This window comes from Nestor notabilis, unplaced genomic scaffold (genome assembly GCF_000696875.1).
Source record: "Nestor notabilis isolate BGI_N333 unplaced genomic scaffold, ASM69687v1 scaffold3737, whole genome shotgun sequence".
Taxonomy (NCBI): domain Eukaryota; kingdom Metazoa; phylum Chordata; class Aves; order Psittaciformes; family Psittacidae; genus Nestor; species Nestor notabilis.
Genome location: NW_009935953.1, coordinates 1 through 18,777, shown reverse-complemented (window position 1 = coordinate 18,777; position 18,777 = coordinate 1). Strand labels below are relative to the sequence as shown.

The 18,777-nt window shown below is 40.1% G+C and overlaps 1 protein-coding gene across 1 annotated transcript in view; it reads left to right on the top strand.

Annotated features, from left to right (window-relative positions):
• LOC104408467 (GDNF family receptor alpha-1) overlaps positions 1 to 8,029 on the top strand; it is an 87,491-nt gene extending 79,462 nt beyond the window's left edge. Inside the window, exon 4 of the mRNA XM_010018084.1 lies at positions 7,686 to 8,029. Within this exon, the coding sequence (XP_010016386.1) occupies positions 7,686 to 8,029 (344 nt within the window). The remainder of the gene's footprint in view (positions 1 to 7,685) is intronic.
• The last annotated feature ends 10,748 nt before the right edge of the window (positions 8,030 to 18,777 follow it).

Sequence of the window (18,777 nt, the reverse complement as noted above, 5' to 3'; positions counted from 1 at the left end):
GGGTTGTAGGTAAAGAAGAAGTAAAGCACTAGAAATACATCATTATGTAATGTGATCTCTCTGAAACAGTGTATATGACCAACAGAGTGAATTCTCAAGTGTCAACAAGCACATGTAAATGTAATTTTTACCACGTCAAGTGGAAAAAAAGCAAAAAGAACCTTGAAGGATCAATTACAAGGGTCATAACCTTGTATTATCTGATTTGCTATAATATTCACACAAGCTTTAGTGGAATGGAGCATAAATTTGAAAAATAGTGAGATTAGGAAGGATTGAAATGCTACAGCAAAGAGCTAGAAGCTTTCTCCTGGTTTATTTTGCTGGGGCAGCACTTTAGAGGGAGCCCATTATAGCAGGAGAACAGTAGTTATGTTAACATGGTAATTAATCAAGTCTGAGGAAAAGAGGAAACAAGTTGTGAATTCAATTCTGCAGTAATAAAAAGAAATACTGAAAGTTGCCCTGCAAATTGGCATGACTTTGGTAAACAGTCCCTCACTGTGTCTTGAGAACTTGCATGCAGTAAATCACTTCTCATGGCAACCGTGTAGGTTTGCCTATTTTCCCAGGTTTATTCTGTATCTCCGTGTGTGCTAGTTCATTCTCAATTATGTTGACTTAGAATTAAGCTAATAGTAAAATATATGAACTGTATAACATGAGAGCATATGCAGTTACACATTTTTTCTCATATTTTAAGGGGAAATTAATTAGAAGAACCCATCTGAAACTGTGGTGATAGCCTTCCATATCACAATACCTGCCTCTGACAGTACATAGCATGAATTGTGTATGGAATGACCGAGATCACTCCCTCAGAAAAATATATATTCTGTATATGGTCCCAGTCATGCATAATCCATGCCAAATGCTAGTGCAGTGTAGATATGTTAAAATGACCTTTACACCCTAAAACTCTTTATGGCAGAACTGAAATCATCGGTGCAGTAATGTGAGAAACACTGACTGGATTACTTTGCAACAATTGGATGTTTCCTTGTTTAGCAGCCTCTGATTTTATTCATATAGTTCTGTCTCCTACATGATATACCTTGGAGAGAAGAAGTAAAACCATTAAAGAACCAAATTCTTTGACTTAGATTATAGACAATTGAGAGTAACTACGGTTAATAAAATTGATTTAACTGTGCTGGCATGAATATAATGCAAAACTGCTGTCCTCAGTGCCATGTGGAAGTTGGGGACCGTGGTATAACCTTTCATGAGTTTCATAGCAGAAATGAAAGGTGATAGATGAGGATATTTCTGTAAGTGAAGACAGAAGGAATTTCAGCAGCAGACCACAATGTTGTTAGCTCTGGGAAGCAGGGTTTCTTCTCCCTCGCTGCTCTTGTGGAACAAAAACCAGTTCACTGTAGGGTTATAAGGCTTTCCTCTTAGACAACGTGCAAGTTGAGCAGATGTCCCTCGGCCAACCTACAGGGCTCAGCCACCTTTGAGTTTTCTGCTCAGCCTGTCCTCATTCCTGCCCAGAAAATAGTGAAAGTATCAAAGGAAATCTTAAGACACCATTTCTTCCCTTTTTCATCAACACATATCCAGCATAGACATTGCAATCTCTTGTACTCCTTATCAGCAGTGTCTATGAAATGCACCAGGAAATGGTCAACTAAAGGTAGCAGGATCTAACTGTAAATGGAGACAAGAGTCCTGCTAAGTAATAGAGCTCAGATTCAATGTTGAACTTGGGCAATGCAAAATGCAGCAAATAGGGCCTGTGGCCTTCTTAGTAGAATTAAACTTCCAGGAACAGACCAAGAGATAGATTTATCCACTTCAAAGTCAGGAGCCCCTACTTCTAGGCGATACCTAAAATCCTTCGCAAGGTGCTCAGAACCCTTGCAAAGTGCAGGGGGAATACTATGTGAAAAAATAAGACCCAACCAACAAAAACCTCTACATAATAAATGTGTGGATGGACAATAAGAAATACAGAAACAGATTTGCTGGAGGACTTTGGACCCGAGGGGCCAGATTCACAGCCTCAGGCAGGTGCATCTGTCCATGTAGCAATCAATGTATGCTTCCGTGAGTAGAGAGCAGCTTGTGTTTTAATGGGCACCTAGCAGAAGATGTCATGATGCTTTAGTCATTAAGTTTGCAAACAGAATAGTCTGAGGAAGTGGGATGCCTTTGCTCTCTGCTCTTCTCTGTGGGTTTTCACAAAGCCTGGGAGGGTACCCTATGGATTAGGCAGTAGCTTGGTCTGAAAGGAAGGGGAGGAATTGTGGTATGGAAAGGCTTATGGTTTTTAGAGGGGATTAAAAGAAGAGAGCACAAATGGGATCATGCCTCCACAGGTTTACAATTAAAGGAGTAATTTTCAGGGAGGGAATCCTGGTTTCCAGTCATTGCTCTTGTAAGAAAAATAACTCTCCTTCCTGGGTGCAGGCCAGAACCCAGCAGTCTGTCTCCCAGGGAGAGCTCTCATCCTTGGCCTGAAGCATTGTGCTCTCTCTTGTGCTTTGCAATATGCACTGTGCACCTTCCTGAGAACACTTTACAGTGAGATGGTTTGAGAACCCTTCTGGGAAATGAGAACAGTGGTGCTGAGTCTCCATGTTAAGGGTGGCATTGAACCAAAGCCTTCTAGATCCCAACTGATGATTAATCAGTGGAGTTTCATAATAACAAGGGCCAGGATGTTTTGAAAAAGACGTAGGGTGTAGCAGTTATTCATAACATGGTAGCTGAGTGATGAACACTTCCAAATGAAGTCTGTTGGTTCCTACTAAGCGATGCAGATGTTGTTTATCTCTGTAGTCGTGGGCAGGAGACAGTCTTTACCTCCTCAAATAGATTTGTAGGTGCATTCAGAAAAGAATTCTAGGGACCTGTGGAATTTGTCTTACCAACGACTGATCAGGTCTTTGTTCCAGCTTTGGTCTCGGGAACCTAAAGTCTCAGTTTTGTTTGTTTAGGTCCTTGTGTTGCTCTAGCCCTGGGTTGTGCCCTTCTGCACACAGGAGTCAGCCTCATCCTTGTCACCTGGTGCCAGTGACTGTAATTCCAACACATATCTTGTATTCTGTAGTACTCTGAAAGCCCTGGTTATGGCTGAGAATGTATTAGCTTTAATTTTAAAGGTGTAAAGCACCTGCTTATTATGATTATGGAAAAGGTTTGACATAGGCCTGACTGTTCTCTGAATGCTGACAGGCAGGAAGACAAGTAGAACCTCAGAATAATATGTATGTATATCAGTCTCATGATTTCTCAGGGATGACTCGTTTTTTCTTTGCCATTTGGGATTAGAAATAATTTGTCCAGGAAAATGATAGCTTATTTGAATCCATTAAAATGCAGATGACAATATTTCCCATGCTTTCCTTATTTTTTAATCTGCTCTTATTATAAAGTGGAGGTACTTTGGTGAACCCCATGGCAGTACTTTTGTTAAAGTTGGATCGTGGTTCTCCTCTTTATTCTGGTCAGTGTTTGGTTCCTATATGCCATATTCTGTGTCTGTGTTGGAGCAGGCCCATACCCATGTGGTAACCTCTACCACTTTGTAATTTTGCTTTCCATAACATTAACATTTATTGCTCTCTTTACAGCATTCCCTTCACTAAAACACTTAGAAAACCTACTAATGCTAATTACTTGCAAACAGTAAAGGTAATTTTAAATAGCAGCTTCAGTAAATTGCTTTTTATGTGCTGTAAGAAAATGGAAAACTAAGTGTCCATTTTGCTGTTTAGTAAGAATGTTATAGAACAAGTAGTAGTCCTTTTGCTCCTTCCATCTAGTGGGAGCATGAATAAGAAGCTCCCAATATCCACTGAGATAACCCATAGGGTTAACAGGAGTTGAGGAGACAGCCAAAGGCTCAGTAGATGCAGAAATGAAATAGAAATGGAAATGCAAGAGAGATGAAAGATTAAGGTGAAGAGTCTGTGAAAGAGGGTGAAGCATAAGGAAGGTCACACAGGGCAGAGGAAGCCCTATTAAAACTTCAGAAACATCCCTGGATAAAAGACTGGAGTGTTTGGCTGGCTCTTTCCGGTGTTGTGTAGGAATAAGAGTCCAGAACCACTGCATCTGTAACAGTGTTGGGCCAGGGAGAGGAGGGTTCAGGAGATAACTAAAATCAAAGTGATTATACCTTATACTGTAAGGTATAGGCCTGCTTTTTCATGGGGAAAATTTATCAGAAAGAACATCTCACCTTGCATGCACGTGTTACATGTACAATAGAAGAGCTGTGAGCCAGTGATCCATGTAGAGGTCAGTTAGTATCAGTGAGCCAATTATTGCTGCTCCAGAGTTTTGGCATGTAGCATACAGCAAACTGCCTGATAGGAGGATGTTTTTAGGCATCCCAACTGTATGGATGTTGGGAGCTGCTGCTTTTCCACCAAGGCAGCAGCTCCATGACTCTGCCTGCACCACATCAGGGTAGCACCCATAGCAGCAAAGCAGTTCACAGCTGCTAATGGGCCCTTTGCCATGGGTGGGAACCGGTGCCTTGCACACAGGCATGAGGCATCACTTATCACCTGCCTGGAAGTAACTTACCTCAGAGTCCGCAGTGATTTGGCAGGAGTGGAGAGCTGCATGATTTGGTAGAGATTTCCAGAATGGGCCCAAGGCAAAGCAGACTTGGGAGGGGGAAGCTCTGGGTGTGGAAATGGTGATTGGGAAGGAATTGTTACTTGTCCCCGGCTGCTGCTTAGATCTCCTTCCATCCATATCCAAGTGCCCCAAGAGGGGGGAAACTGAAAAAGGATCTCCTTACACAGACCTTTCCCAAAGGATGCTGGCAGGAAAAGTAGCTCTGGATTAGATCCGTTTGTTCTTAACGTAGTCAGTACCTAGTAAGAGCCAAACTCCTGCCTGTCTTAGTAATTTAAGCTTTGCAGAACAGAAGCTGGGTGAGATTTTGACCTTATGCATTACTGCTGCGTAAGTAACCCTCAGAAACACTCTCAGTATGGTTAACTGTTTGTAGCGACCACAGGACTCAGGAATAATTATGTTGTACTTTTGTGTAACAATAAAGCATAGAGTGTGTTCTGCATTGCAAGTTTTGCATTAAAACGTGGCTTAAAACCTTGGGACTAGTTGGCATTTCTGAGAAGAGCTGGTTTAGACAGTCTCATGTCATTCAAATGCAGTTGGTGCACCTTTCTTACATGTTGTATGTAGTCTTGGTTTCAAAAGGTAAAATAGTTTGTATAATGTGATGATAAATATGCCAGAAACAATAACTAGGGACATATGTGTCAAAATAGGTAAGGCAAGTGGCATGTCGCAGCCAGGGCTAATTTAAATAACAACCAAAAAAACCCCTGGTCCATGTTCAGAGTTGACATGTAGAGGAATGTGAGCCTTGGGTAGGTATAAATTGCATGAAAGATATGAATATGTGTAACTGTTGTTTGTGAACAATTTACGCCTAATTCAACTTTCATCCAAGATACCTTTCAGTGCTGTTTGCGCTGTCAGTGGATTGGCTTCTACTCTACTTTTTAAAGAGATTGATTAACCTGTCTCTTTTGATTTTTGAGGTGTTCATATTCGCAGTGCTTTTTAATTCTGTAGCAGCATTTGCTCCAATTTGGACCCTTAATGGAAATCATATCTATGGATATCAGCAAAGAGGTGTTTTATTACATCTTGGTGTTTTTTTAAAGCATGCTTTATAATATATCCCACAGCAAGCTGATGTCTGTTCGTATTGCAATGCCCCATTCGGAGCTCTTCCACAGAATCTTGTTTTGAAGAGTGGAATTCAGCAGTTGACTCCAGGCACAAATAACCATGTAATTACTCTGCAATCACACAGTAATTAGCATGTGCTATTCATATATTGCATAATTATATGCCCTGCGGATTACATAGTAATTATATTTGTACTAAACATATAATTCTATATACTGTATTAAAAAAAACTTTGTGAGTTCATAGTTAAGATTATAGTTGGATGTTAATGTAGTAAAACATATTATGTAGAAGTGTTACAATTTTCTGAGAGGGTTGTATTTTGGATATCTCCTGCATCTGGTGTTGCTTAAACTGTGGGAGGCTGCTATTGAAAGAAATGCTTGGCTCTGTTAAATGCTGCATGTTTATAATTCTGTAATTTATGAAGGTAAGAAGCAAAAAGTTGCAGTTTATTGTGCAAGAAACTGAGATTGGGAAGGACTTGGAGTGTGAATGTTAAATATACAAAGGTGTATGAACCTCCTGAATGTAGCTGAAGCATATTAGTAGAGTCAAAACCAAATCTAGTGCTCCTTATACATTGCGTTATTCCTGGATAGGTAAGACACATGGAGGAGTAGAGGTGTATATATATGTATATGTCTCTATAACGCTGAGTGTGTGCTAGTACCCAAGGCCCATCCTGGACACGGGCAGTTCAAACAAGCGCAGTACCTCAGTGCAGAACATCCCTCAAGCTGCATCTTCTTTTCCTGCCATGGAAAAAGAGAAAAGGTTGATGTCCTGATCTGGGAATGGGCAGCAGCATAGTAGGAGAATGCAGAGGAGTGGCATTGAGTTGTAGAGGGGCCTTGGACAGAGTTTTTAGGAAAAGCTGGAATGTCTAGAAAAACAAGGCTTTAGGTCACTGGAGATGTTTTATGTTTGGCCAATCTCCCTAAGAGGTTTCAGTGCAGTTTTTAGTTATTTGCAGAATGTTTTGTTCTGCTTGCAAATTCTGTAGCAGTGGGAAGTTAATGTATTTTCTTAGACCTGTGATGTTGGCATTCCTAATATCCAAAGCAGCATTATGATTATTCTTAATTGAATTTTGCATTCTAATACCAGTTGCCTTCATTTTCAAGCAAAGCATATATTGGGTTTTAATATCTGGATAAAGTATTGCAAAATTAAATGTGTAATTATAGTCTTAACTTTTATCTGAGTTTAATTTTTTCTGCAACTTCTTGTAGCGGAGACATACTCCTTGTTTTAAAATGCCTTTTTCCAGTTACTTATTAATTCTACATCAGCTTCCTCAAAACTTGTAAACTCATAAAACTTTCAGGGTTCAGGTGGCATTCTATAGATCTCATGTAAGTGTCTTTAACTAAGTGCGGAGCTTACAGGCCTTGTGGGTGGCCTTAGATATCTCGCAGTCATGGGGCTACACCTGCTTTCCTTTCTGCCTGGGTGGGCTGTTCTCATACCTCAAAAGCTATAGTAAGAGGCATGTGGCTTTTACATTCTGCAGGGTACACGAATTACATTTAAATATCGTTACTTGTTGTAGACACTGAATGTCTTTTATACTGGTCAAGGAACGTCAGGGCTGTACAAAACCAGCCAGTATCCCACCTTCTATGCTCCTGTGTGATTGGCTAAACGTATCCCTACCAACTTACCAGTGGTTTTAATAGCTCTTTAGTGAGGCTAAGTCTCACCCTGTTTTCATCCTGCATGTCTGCTACAAAGAAGATGAAGTACAGCCTGCCCGGTGCAATGGTCATTTATTTGCCAGCGTTCTGTTCTTAAAGCATGCCTGTGCTCTTGCTCACTTGTTAAACCATTACCCTAAGAAACATAAGGACTGCTCACAGTTTCTGGCACTGAGAGTTTTACATGTAACAAATATATTAATCAGGATCTCATTGACAGTGAAACAAACAAAAAAGTCATCAAACCACCATATAAATGTGCCGCGTTTCTCACTGCTGTTGTGTTGTTTTTTCTAGTGGAGCCAGTACTTACAAAGGGGAACAATTGCTTGGATGCAGCAAAAGCTTGTAACCTAAATGATACCTGCAAGAGGTTCAGATCTGCTTACATAACCCCCTGCACCAGCAGCACGTCTAATGAAATCTGTAACAAGCGGAAGTGTCATAAGGCCCTCCGGCTATTTTTTGACAAAGTCCCCCCAAAGCACAGCTACGGGATGCTCTTCTGCTCCTGTCGAGACGTAGCCTGTACAGAAAGGAGACGGCAGACTATTGTTCCTGTGTGTTCATATGAGGACAGGGAGAAACCAAACTGCCTGAATTTACAAGAATCCTGCAAGAAGAATTACATCTGCAGGTAAGATAGCACATGGCAGGGGAGTGATTAATGAGGTACCAGAGAGGAACTTTTTGGTACTGCTGGATTTGCCAGGACTAAGGGTCAGAATACCCAGTAGGGAAAAGGATGAGTCAGGGGTAAAAAGCAAACGCCTCTGACATCCTTAGCAGACTAACAAAAGCCTGCATCTAGTTACAGTGTGTGCTTTCTCCAGAACTGTTCACAGTTGCTCCCCCGCTTAACGGAGGAATCTTTAAGCCCCCAGTTTATTTTTTACAGGATTTTTGTTGGAAAGATTTTCTCATTAGGTGTCTCTATGAAATGGTGCCTCGGAATGATTTTTGTGTCCCATTAGTGACCAGGTGACAGAAAAATGATTCATTATAATGGGGTTTATTTGCACTGTAATTGTAAATTATGTTTTAATTTGTGCTGTAATTGTAAATTAGTGTGGGCACTAACAATTGTGAATACAAGCTGCGTTTGGACTTTATAAATGGTCATAATAGCCTACTCGTGGGGTTTTTATTTCATTGGGAAAAAAAGGAGTCCACATTTGTAGACTACATTCCTCTATTTTCACAGAGCTGTTTTGGCCTTGGAATTGTTTTATCTCCCTGCCCTGACAAGAGTGCTGGGCTGATACAACTGGAGGGTCATTGATTCACTGACCCAGTTCCCAGCCTCTTTCCTCTGCATGTTCAGGATGGGGAGGCAGCACAGAGTGCTGCTTCACAGGACAGGCTGGGTCCTTTCACCGCCAGTGAGCTCCTTGCAGGCTGTCACGCAGCACTCGTGCAGTGGCATACAGGACCTCCTCTGCCCTTAGGAAATGCTTTATTCCTCCTTAGCACTGTGTATGTTTATATTAGGATGTTGTTGTGCTAATGTCATATTTATGAAGTTATGCCCAAGAGTCTTGCTCATTTCTAATATGTAAATTCCTTGTAGATCATCCAGTTCTGGGAATTTAGCAAGTAAGGAAATAAACACTATTGTGAAATGTCAAAGACACTGAAGATATGATATAAATCTTAGTACATATTTAAATATGCCTGGTGGAATATTTACTTTAAAGTTTGTTTATGAGATGTCTACTGCTGATCTTAAATATTTAGCTGTAGCACCCCAGATGTGCCCAGGTGTTATTCAGGGGTGAGGAGGTATGGAGTGCCCTACCCTCGATGGCTTAGAGGAAATCTGGAGCCAGTTTCCTGCTGACCCAAATGAAAGCATATTTAAATCAGAGCAGGGATCTCATTTTAGTTGTGTGAGTTGCATTCAACACCTTCATAGCTGATGCTATTGCATTTGTGAAAGCTGGATACATGTGGTCTCGGGTACCTGTTTTCCATTTCCATGCTGTGCCATTAGTCTTTTCGCTTATACATATTGACTTCCCTATACACAGGTCCTGTTAATTAGTAGAGTTGCAGTACTTTTACTGTGTTTTCTGCCAAACTTCCACTGCATTATAGTGCCAATGAAATGGGAGAGAGGATTTTATAGGAAGATTTGCTATTATTCAGGCTGTGTTCAGGAATTACTTGGTTAAATTAATGCCATTACTTGTCTCATGACTGTGTTTTCCTTTGGTCAGCTTTGATCTAATGTTGTCTCAGCAGCTAAGTTTTTAATGGCATTTTGTCTGATTTGACTTTATGAGTCTGGTGTTGTGCTTTCTCCATTGCAACACTGCAGAGGAAAGCCTGGTAAATCTCTGCTCCCACTGTTCTAAGTCACAGCCAGCACTGGGGTGAAAATGGTTTCTTTACAGGTCCGTCCTGTGGCTTCATTTGCTGTAAAATGACTAAATGTTTGGCTCTTCCAAGGGTCAGTGAGACCTGGCTGTGAGGGCAAGGGGCAGCACTGGTATGGGGGAACGGGTGGGCAAATGCCAGTGTGGTCTGGGGCACAGTGAGTGCAGCACCTTCTACAGCTGGAGGTAAAGCAAGCTTGGTGTGTTGCTGAGAGTCATCTCATGTAGGTGTTAATAGCTCCTGGGCTGTCTAAACTGTTAGTATATTTAATACCTTCCCTCTCTCCTGACATGGAGAGGAGGAATCATCAGCAGAGCTTTTGCAGCCTATCCTTAATATGGTGAAAGACGCTTTGACTCTGTGACCTGTGCACTTAAAGGGAGTTGGTGTGATTTGTTGCCCTTGTCCTTCAGGAGAACAGGGTCTTGAGCAGGGGAGGAGAGAAAAGGGAGATCCTCCTCCCTGCTATTGAAAGTGTTGGCACTGATAAATATCAGCCCTCATAGTAATTCCAGAAATGTTAAGAATAATTAAAAGCACTAGTCAGTAGTATTCCAACTCTGATAGCTTCTATTTCATTTTGAAATCAGAAAGAGTATCTAAATGGGAGAATAATTTGAGAATATGTTCTGCCTACTGTGAAACCAAGTCATTTAGAAGCTATTATTTGTGTGCCTATTACATCTATCAAAGCTTCTTCATAATGCAAGTTAAGACAAGGGGGACAAGTTCTTAAGGGTTTCTGGAAGAACACTCGCAAATGGTTTATGAATATTGCTTAGAAATGCAAAGTTTGAATCTGCCCATGCTCTGTATAAAATATCAGCTGGACATGTGCAAACAAGTATTGAAATATTTGGGTTTGGATGCTCTTTAAAAGCTTTGACCTGGATGCATATATCACTGAATCTGTAACACTTAGGAGCAGGGAAGGGATTTGGCCAAACAGCAGATACCACTAACTGAGATGGCAGGACACTTATTTTTACTCTTTCATTATTTACTCTCTAAGTTGTATAACATAAACAGTCAATTGAGGGGAAAAGAGACTAGAAATGTCAGGAAATGCAAATAAGTTCTGGCTTATGTAAACAGTCCTAATTTTTCAGCTTTGTCAGAATACTGAATGGTTCAGTTTCATTATCGTTTTTCTGCTGCCTCGACTTGTATCCCAGTCCATATCCAGCTTTGAAACCAATTGGAGTCTCTCAGGCGTGCCTGTCAATGCTCACTGAGAAGAAAAGCAAAAAAGAACAAAAAGAAGCCATTAGATTAAACTTTTTGTTACGAACATAAAGCTTCTAAGGCAAGTCAATGTACTTTCAAAAACTTTCACCAATTATGTTGACCTGGAGTAACTCAAACCTCTGTGGAACCTCCTGTTCTGATCACTTCAGCCACCAATTAAACTTCAGAAAGTTGACTGGCAGGCTTGCAAAATACATTCAAGGCAATGCACTTCATTTTTGCCACCACCACATTTGACAGTATTTCAGATACTGTTTTCTTTGGGTAATGAAAGTGTGATTCATTAGTTTGGTCTTTTTAATAATCTGTGGTTTGAATTTGCATAAATCTTCTGTCTCCTGGATATCTTTAGAAGGCACTGACCAGAATGATAATGACACAGATATGTTAGTTATTAAAAGAATAGTATCAATCCAGTCACATGCTGCAAAGGTCTGAAAAGAAGGGTAGCATAACATGAGGCATTTTTTGCTAATGTAAGAATCTAGTAACAGCATGTTTCTTGTCCTCCATAATTACTATATTCAAAATGGTTGGTCAAATCATTGAGGCTCATTTTTAATTTAAAATAGCCAGAAAGTACTTCTTGACTAATTCAGCAGATAGGTGCTTGGGCCTTTTTTTTTCCCCCTAAAATAAATATGATTAATGTTTTGCCTTTAGTTCTCTGAAAAACACACATTGCTGGCTATAGCTATTTGATACTGAAAAGAAACCCAGATGAAATGGTTGCATCATACATTTAAATAACTTTTCCTCGTGGAATGTATGAAGGATAATAACAAAATGTCCTGTTAGGTTTCGGTAGATGGGTCATGTCCCTAAAAATACAACGAAGATATTTTCAGCACTGTGTATTCAGAATGCTAAATCTTTATAAATGTGCTTTCACTGGTGTTTTTTAACCTCCAGACTGGACAGGTGACCAGAAACTAGTCAAAATCTTGTTGCAACCGCCCATTCAATGCTGTATGAAAGGTATATGCTTCTACAGATGTAAGAACACTGGGTGAAGATACGCAAACATTTTCATCAGTGCATAAGTGTTCATCCACAGTAAAAGCTAGAACAAAGCCCAGCTGCTTGCTGTGCTTCCTGAAAACATAAGAAACTTGCCAAGAAATTAATTTTCCTTATTTAAATGTTGTTGAACATTTTTAATGATACGTTACCATGGAAAGGGAGTCACTGTAGCTGTGATCCTTTTCCATAAGGCATGTGCTAACCTGCAAGTGCTTTATACCAGTACCTGTTCATAAAAGTGGTTCCCTTTGTAAGATTTCTGGGCTGTTCCTGCAACAAGCACCGTTAGTGGCTGCAAACCCTACACACCCATGGATAAGATTTGCCAGAGTGGAGGGTGGTTCAACACTGTAGGCAAATCTATGAGGAGATGTTATAAATGTGCAGTCAGCCTTTTTTGTCCTGCTGTAGGAGAGGGGGAGCCCAGCATCTTGTGTTAGGAGGGAGCCTTCTTCAGTTACAGCATTAACAGATAGTAGGGAGGAATGCACTAATAGGATGTGTGGAAAAAGGGAAGAAGAACTATGCCCTTTTCCTCAAATTTTCTATTCCTTCTTTTCTGTTTTTCTCACTTCCCCCTTACCTTTTTCTCATGTCTCTTCCCCTTGCTTAGTCTCCTTTCCTTTCCCTTTCCAGATTTCCCCGTCATTATCTGAGTTTCACCACCTCTCTCCTGCATTTGAATTCTCTGTTACAGCCACTTCCAGTACCTCCTCAGCTGCTCCTCTGTGTATGTGCTTTTCCTCCCTCAGTGTTCTGCCACAGTCCAGTGATCATCTGTAATTCAGCAAATGAGAGGGAAAACATAGGTGCTACCTCCCTTTCTGAACCTTGCAGATTATATTGGTTACAATTCACTTGGCCAGCTACTAAGCCTGACTGCTCAGTCTTAGACTGGCTCTAGTTTTATGTGTTATAAAGACACTTAGTAGATATTTTCATCAAGGACATTATACAGTAACATTATACAGTTTTGTATAACAGAGCTGGATTTGCATCCCTCCAGGGTATTTATATCAGTTTGGCACTCAAAGCAGTCTGGCAGCTCCTTGAGATGATTGTTTTGCTGTGGGTATGCAAAACCAGGACAACAACATAGTTTTTGTAATGCTGTTAAGGACATTAAAACAGGGACACTCTTGATTTCTAGAGACATGCAGGCTATGCCTATATTGCATGTTTGGAGACTGAGTCGGGGAGTGGACGTAAAACCTCATGTGCTGCCTGACTCACCCTGCACTACATGTAGGATGTCTGCAGTATAATAGGGTTAGCTTGAGCTCAGGCTACCTGCAAATCCTCCCTGCTCTCTCTGTGCGTGACATCAGGAAGGCTCCTGTGACTGCAAAACACCAAGTGGGATAGGAAAAAAAGTAAAGCTCCCTTTCAGCCCATATACTGCAGCATGCCCACACCTCATGTCTATAAGCATAGCCTGAACTTGAAGAATGATTTTTATATGTATATATATATACAAGCATATATATATATATGTATATATTGCTGGAGGTACTGTGTGTATTTAAGTGAAAAAAACCCCAGATATCAATTCATTTTAATGAATTAATGGTAAGGATGATGGCAGTTCAGAAAATTCAAACAATGGGATCTGGGGGGAGGTGGGACAGAAGCTGGTGTGCTCTGCAGAGGAAGCATGATGGTGTAGTGGAGTATGTGTGTGGGGAATTGCTAGCCTGGAAAAAAATATTAATGCAGTCTCTGCAAAATAAGCAAAACCCTTTCTAGTCAAGGCAATTTAAAGATAGAAAATGCTGCATTATCATGTTATTTTTTCTTCCTTTCTAGTCCTTTATGTGATTCATTACATTGATGTCTTCCATTAGCAGAGTAAAACAGACAGAGTATTACTATCACCTCCCCCTGTAAATGAAGGTAATTTTAAATTTCTTCCCTCTGAATAAAACTCGGAGTGAATCAAGCAGTTCCTCCTTAAAACACATCCATAAATCCCTTTGGAATCCAAAAATCAGAACACCCAGCAAAACAAGACTGCTTTGTCCCTATTAAAGTGTAGATGGATCTCATTCTGCTGTGCCAAGATCTGCTTGGCCAGTCCTCATTTATACTCTCTGTGTTGTGCTTAAGAGGGTCTTGAAGATTAAAAGCTTGCTGGGTGATTGACGTTTCTCCAAAAGAAGCAAAGACACAAGGATATAGTAATTAGAAAAATGGCTCAGCTTTGTTCCTGCACCCTACTTCACATTGCTTTGTGCTTTAACAATGAAGAGAGCCTCACAGGGGGTTTATGCTCCAAGAAGTGGTAACTAGACAGTATCTTTTATGCTGAGGTCCCTTGTCAGGCAAGCTTGAATCTCTCCAAGTGGCATCTCTTCAGTCAGCTAGAACTCTGCTGATTCCTGAAACCCAGTCTCCACGAAAAGGGAGCATAATTCTTTTGTGCCCATTATCTGTAAAACACAACCTATGGCTCAACATTCAGTCAGAGCTGTTTGATTTAGATGACTTCTGTTGTGCATGATGTAGCTTTGGCAGTGTTCCTGATGTGGCTGAGGTTCCTGCTAGTGCTTTCAGGTTAACTTTTAAGGTTAAGAACAAACTGTGGCAATATTATTATTAACTGTTCTACGAGGTTGAAAAAGTGAAAGAGGGAATAAAGTACATGTGTGTGAATGTACAGCAATCATAAAATAAACTTAGATACAAATGATTAGAGCTTTATAGGCTATATTTAGATACCTTGCCTTCCATGTCAGTCCCTTTTTTAGACAACACAATTTAGTGGGGTGAAGTACTCTCACCACCACTAAACTTTAGCTCTAGGAACTTGGGGGCACCTGTAGGATCCAAATGTGGTCCTTCATAGAATCATAGAACCATTTCCATTGGAAGAGACCATTGCATCATCGAGTCCAACTGTTAACACTGCCAAGTCCACCATTAAACCATGTTCCTAGGTGCCACATCTGCATGTCTTTTAAATACCTCCAGGGATGGTGACTCCTCCACTTCCCTGGGCAGCCTGTTCCTATGCTTCACAACCCTTTTGGTGAAGAAATTTTCCCCCATATCCAATCTAAATGTCCCCTGGCACAACTTGATGGCCATTTCCTCTAGTCATATCGCTTGTTACATGGGAGAAGAGGCTGACACTCACCTTGCTTACAACCTCCTGTCACATAGCTGTAGAGAGCAACAGTGTCACTGCATATCATTTTGTCTGAAAAGCCTGGTTTTCTTCTTCTGAGAAGGGAAAACTACTTGTATAGTTTTAAGAAATAAGGAGACTACAGATAAGAAAGACAAGCCAGAAAGGGGGTTACAGCAGGGCAAATGTAACCCATTTTGTTAATTTTTCAGGGGGAAGTAATTAACTACATAATTAAGCAGTTTCACCCATGTTTGGTCAAAAATACTGAAATCCAGGGAAGTTAAATTTGGCATTAAACTTTAATAAAGATCTGAATTCAGAGCTACTCATGTTCTTACAGTTAAGCAAGTACTTAATTGCTTTGCTGGATGGGTTTCCAGTAGGGGTAATGTTACCGCTGATTTGTTGAATTGTTCGTTGAGAGATTTTTGTAGAGAGGAATTTAGCATCCACCCATTTGCATGAGTAGTTTCCACCCACTGATCTGTTAAATCTTGTGAAGAGAAGGGTTTTGATCCCTTTCAATGTACACCCAGTAACATTTGGCTAACTTTCTGTTTCGGGGGCAGAGAAAGGGTGTATATGTCACACAGTGTTTTAGCATTTACTTCAAATCACATATATGCTACAGACAAGAAGCTGTTGTATGTTTAGTGTGAATAACAGAGCTGTTATATCAAGTCCATTCCCAACGTACTTCCTCTGACATCATTGACTTCAGTGGATTTATTCCAGGGATGAATTTGACTATTCCTTTTCTGGATAGGTAAATCTTCAGGCAGTGCTAATTAAAAGGATGTCAACTGATTTTACCATTGCATTACGCTGGACTTCGTAAAGGTTATTTATATCATTCTGCATCAGGCCTCAGTGAGAGAATATTTCTGTTGGCAGTTCATCTATTAAAATAGCTTCAAGAAAATGTAAGCAGTGGAACTAAAAATAAAACTTTATTTCTCAACAGAGCAAGTGACAGCCACATGCGTATTTTCAAATTTTAGCATTTTAGTGTTTACTGACTAGAAATTGCATTGCTTTCATTACATTGTAAGCACTACTGTGTTACTGATGGAGTAACTACTGTGAAGTGGAAGCAGATGTAAAGGTACCAGCATTTGCAAAGATTTCTCAGCGGAGGTGGTGGTTGTTTCCCATGCTTTGGTGATCTGCTGGCTTTAAAACAAGGGACACAGAAACAGTTTTCTGGTGTGTGTTTACTGTTGAATATAGATTTTCTGTGTGAGCTGACTGTGACCCTTTCCTAAGATTATTAATAGATGACCTTACATTCACATGCTTGTGCTTACCACTGTGTTTATTCAAGCACATTCCATAAACCATTAAAGCAATCTTTTCTATTGTAAAGCACATATGACTAAGATCTCTGTTAAACTAAAACCATATCATTTGAATGTTCAGTTCACTTTCTTTTGTTCCAGTTCGAGCATAAACTACAGTGGTTGTCCTCTCAGTTATGATGCTCCCATTTCTAATTAGGCATTGTGATATGCTGGAGATACATCTCAGTAACTGGCCATCATGCAGCATTGCAAAATATATTCAGAATGGGCAATGTCTTTCAGAGTAACTGCTGTAAACATGTGGATATATCACAGGCTGTCAGGTCTCAGTGGCTGTGTTCAGGCTTTTTTTGACAGTGGATACAAAAATACCCTCTTAAGACAGCCACATCATCCTTAACTGGTAAAAATGGTGTATTTCCCAATCTTGCAGTACAAATCAGTGCTTTTTGTACGAGCATTATATGTCCATCTAGGTTCTAAACCCAAGTAAAACATGTTGAATAAGATCAATGCTATATTGGTTTGGTAGTGCCAGAACTTGCTGCTTGATGTGGCTGGTTTGTGCATGGAAAAAAAAGGTTCACATAAAAGAGACTCTGATCTGCTTTTACCTGCTGTGGTTCTGTTTCTATATTTGTTGTCTTACTCTCTGTCGGACAAGTTTTTAGAGTAGCTTCAGGATGAGTTTCAGCCATACTGTCTGCCTACAGACCCTGCATGACTGAGTGCAAGGACACATTGGGCACCTTTTCTTTCCTTCAGCCAGGTCTATGGCAAGGGCACATGAAGCTATTCCTTTAAGGAATGCCACCACATGTACCACACTGCCACTGAGGGATTCTCCTATGCAAAAACTTTAGGAAACCTGATGATCCTGGCCGTGCATCTGCCAACAGAAACTTTTCTTGTAAAGAGAGAACTTTTGTTGGCCTTTTAAGATTATTTTCTGTCTCCAAACTCTACAGCAGTTTCATGCTTGTGCCAGCAATAGTCTATTATAGTCTATTCAAGTGGTTACAGAGAATATTATTGTCATGGACGTCATTCTCAGGTACTTGGAACCACATCCTTTCAGTGTGTACTCATGATATAGTTCTTAATAAACACCTAAGCATCCAGTGGCACACTCAAGGACTTGCAGTGCTGCTAATTTCCTTGGCTTGCTTTTCGAGACTGACAATGATTTTCTTAGGTTTCCAGCCTGTAATTCAGAGACACTCCTGTCTGCCCAGCTAATGAAGTGAGCACACCTCTATCCGTAATGCACTAGTTCTTTCGCGAGTAACATGCTATCAAGAGACACTGTGAGGCTTGGACATCTTTAAACATGACAGTCATTTATATTTAGAAGCTTCAAATTAAACAGCATAAAGGAAATGAAATAAAATACACAGATTCACAGTCCTCGGAAAGCAGCTATTAGAGTTGTTCATTTTATTGGAGAGCTTTGGTGCAGAGACAGGTAGACTAAATAGAAATCTTAACAACAACCCCTGATAGAAATCACAGACTGACAGTTGAGCCTATCATTTTGTAGAAGATTCTCAGAGAAGTGTTTTCTTTGCAGCCGAGAAGACAGAACCACAGTATGCACGCTTAAAGTCAGTCCAAGGAAACAGAGCCCTGCAAAATGTATTTAATATAGGTTTGATTTCCTGTGGAATGCTTTCCAGATGTTCTCTCAAACAGGCCTCTAAAAAAATGATGTGAGGTAATTTATTTTTTTTTTTTGCAAACAGAAAGAGAAAATTCTGTTTTCTGTCACTGCATCTGAGAATCCCTGTTCTCATTCTTTATTGCATTACCTTGCGCTCAGGATTTGCACCGTATTTTTTTCAGAATTGGTTTTATTACACAAAAGGTCAGTACTATAAAAATATTTGTATTACCAAATTGCAAATAAATCATACTTGCTTAGAATCACAGTTGAGCTTCGCAGTTTTCCTAAAACCCAAAGGAGACCTAATATATTAAATTAAACTTACTCTCGTGTGCAATCCCGAGTCACTTAGAGTATTTAACTTACACTGATAAACTATGAGATTAGTGTTTTGTTAAGTTCTTTTGATTTTCTGTAGCAGACATTGTGTATAGAAAGATCTAACAGGTCTCTAGCAGATGGTATGAGTAAGGCAAATGGATATTATTAATAGAAAATGGTGTATAACTTTATTTTGCTTTGAATAAAATGCAATAATAGAACATGGGTGTATTTTAGAGCACTTGTTGCTCAGGAAAAATAGTTTTGTTAATAGAAGAATAGAAAGTATACAGCATTGAAAAATCATGGCAGTCAGGTGAAGTT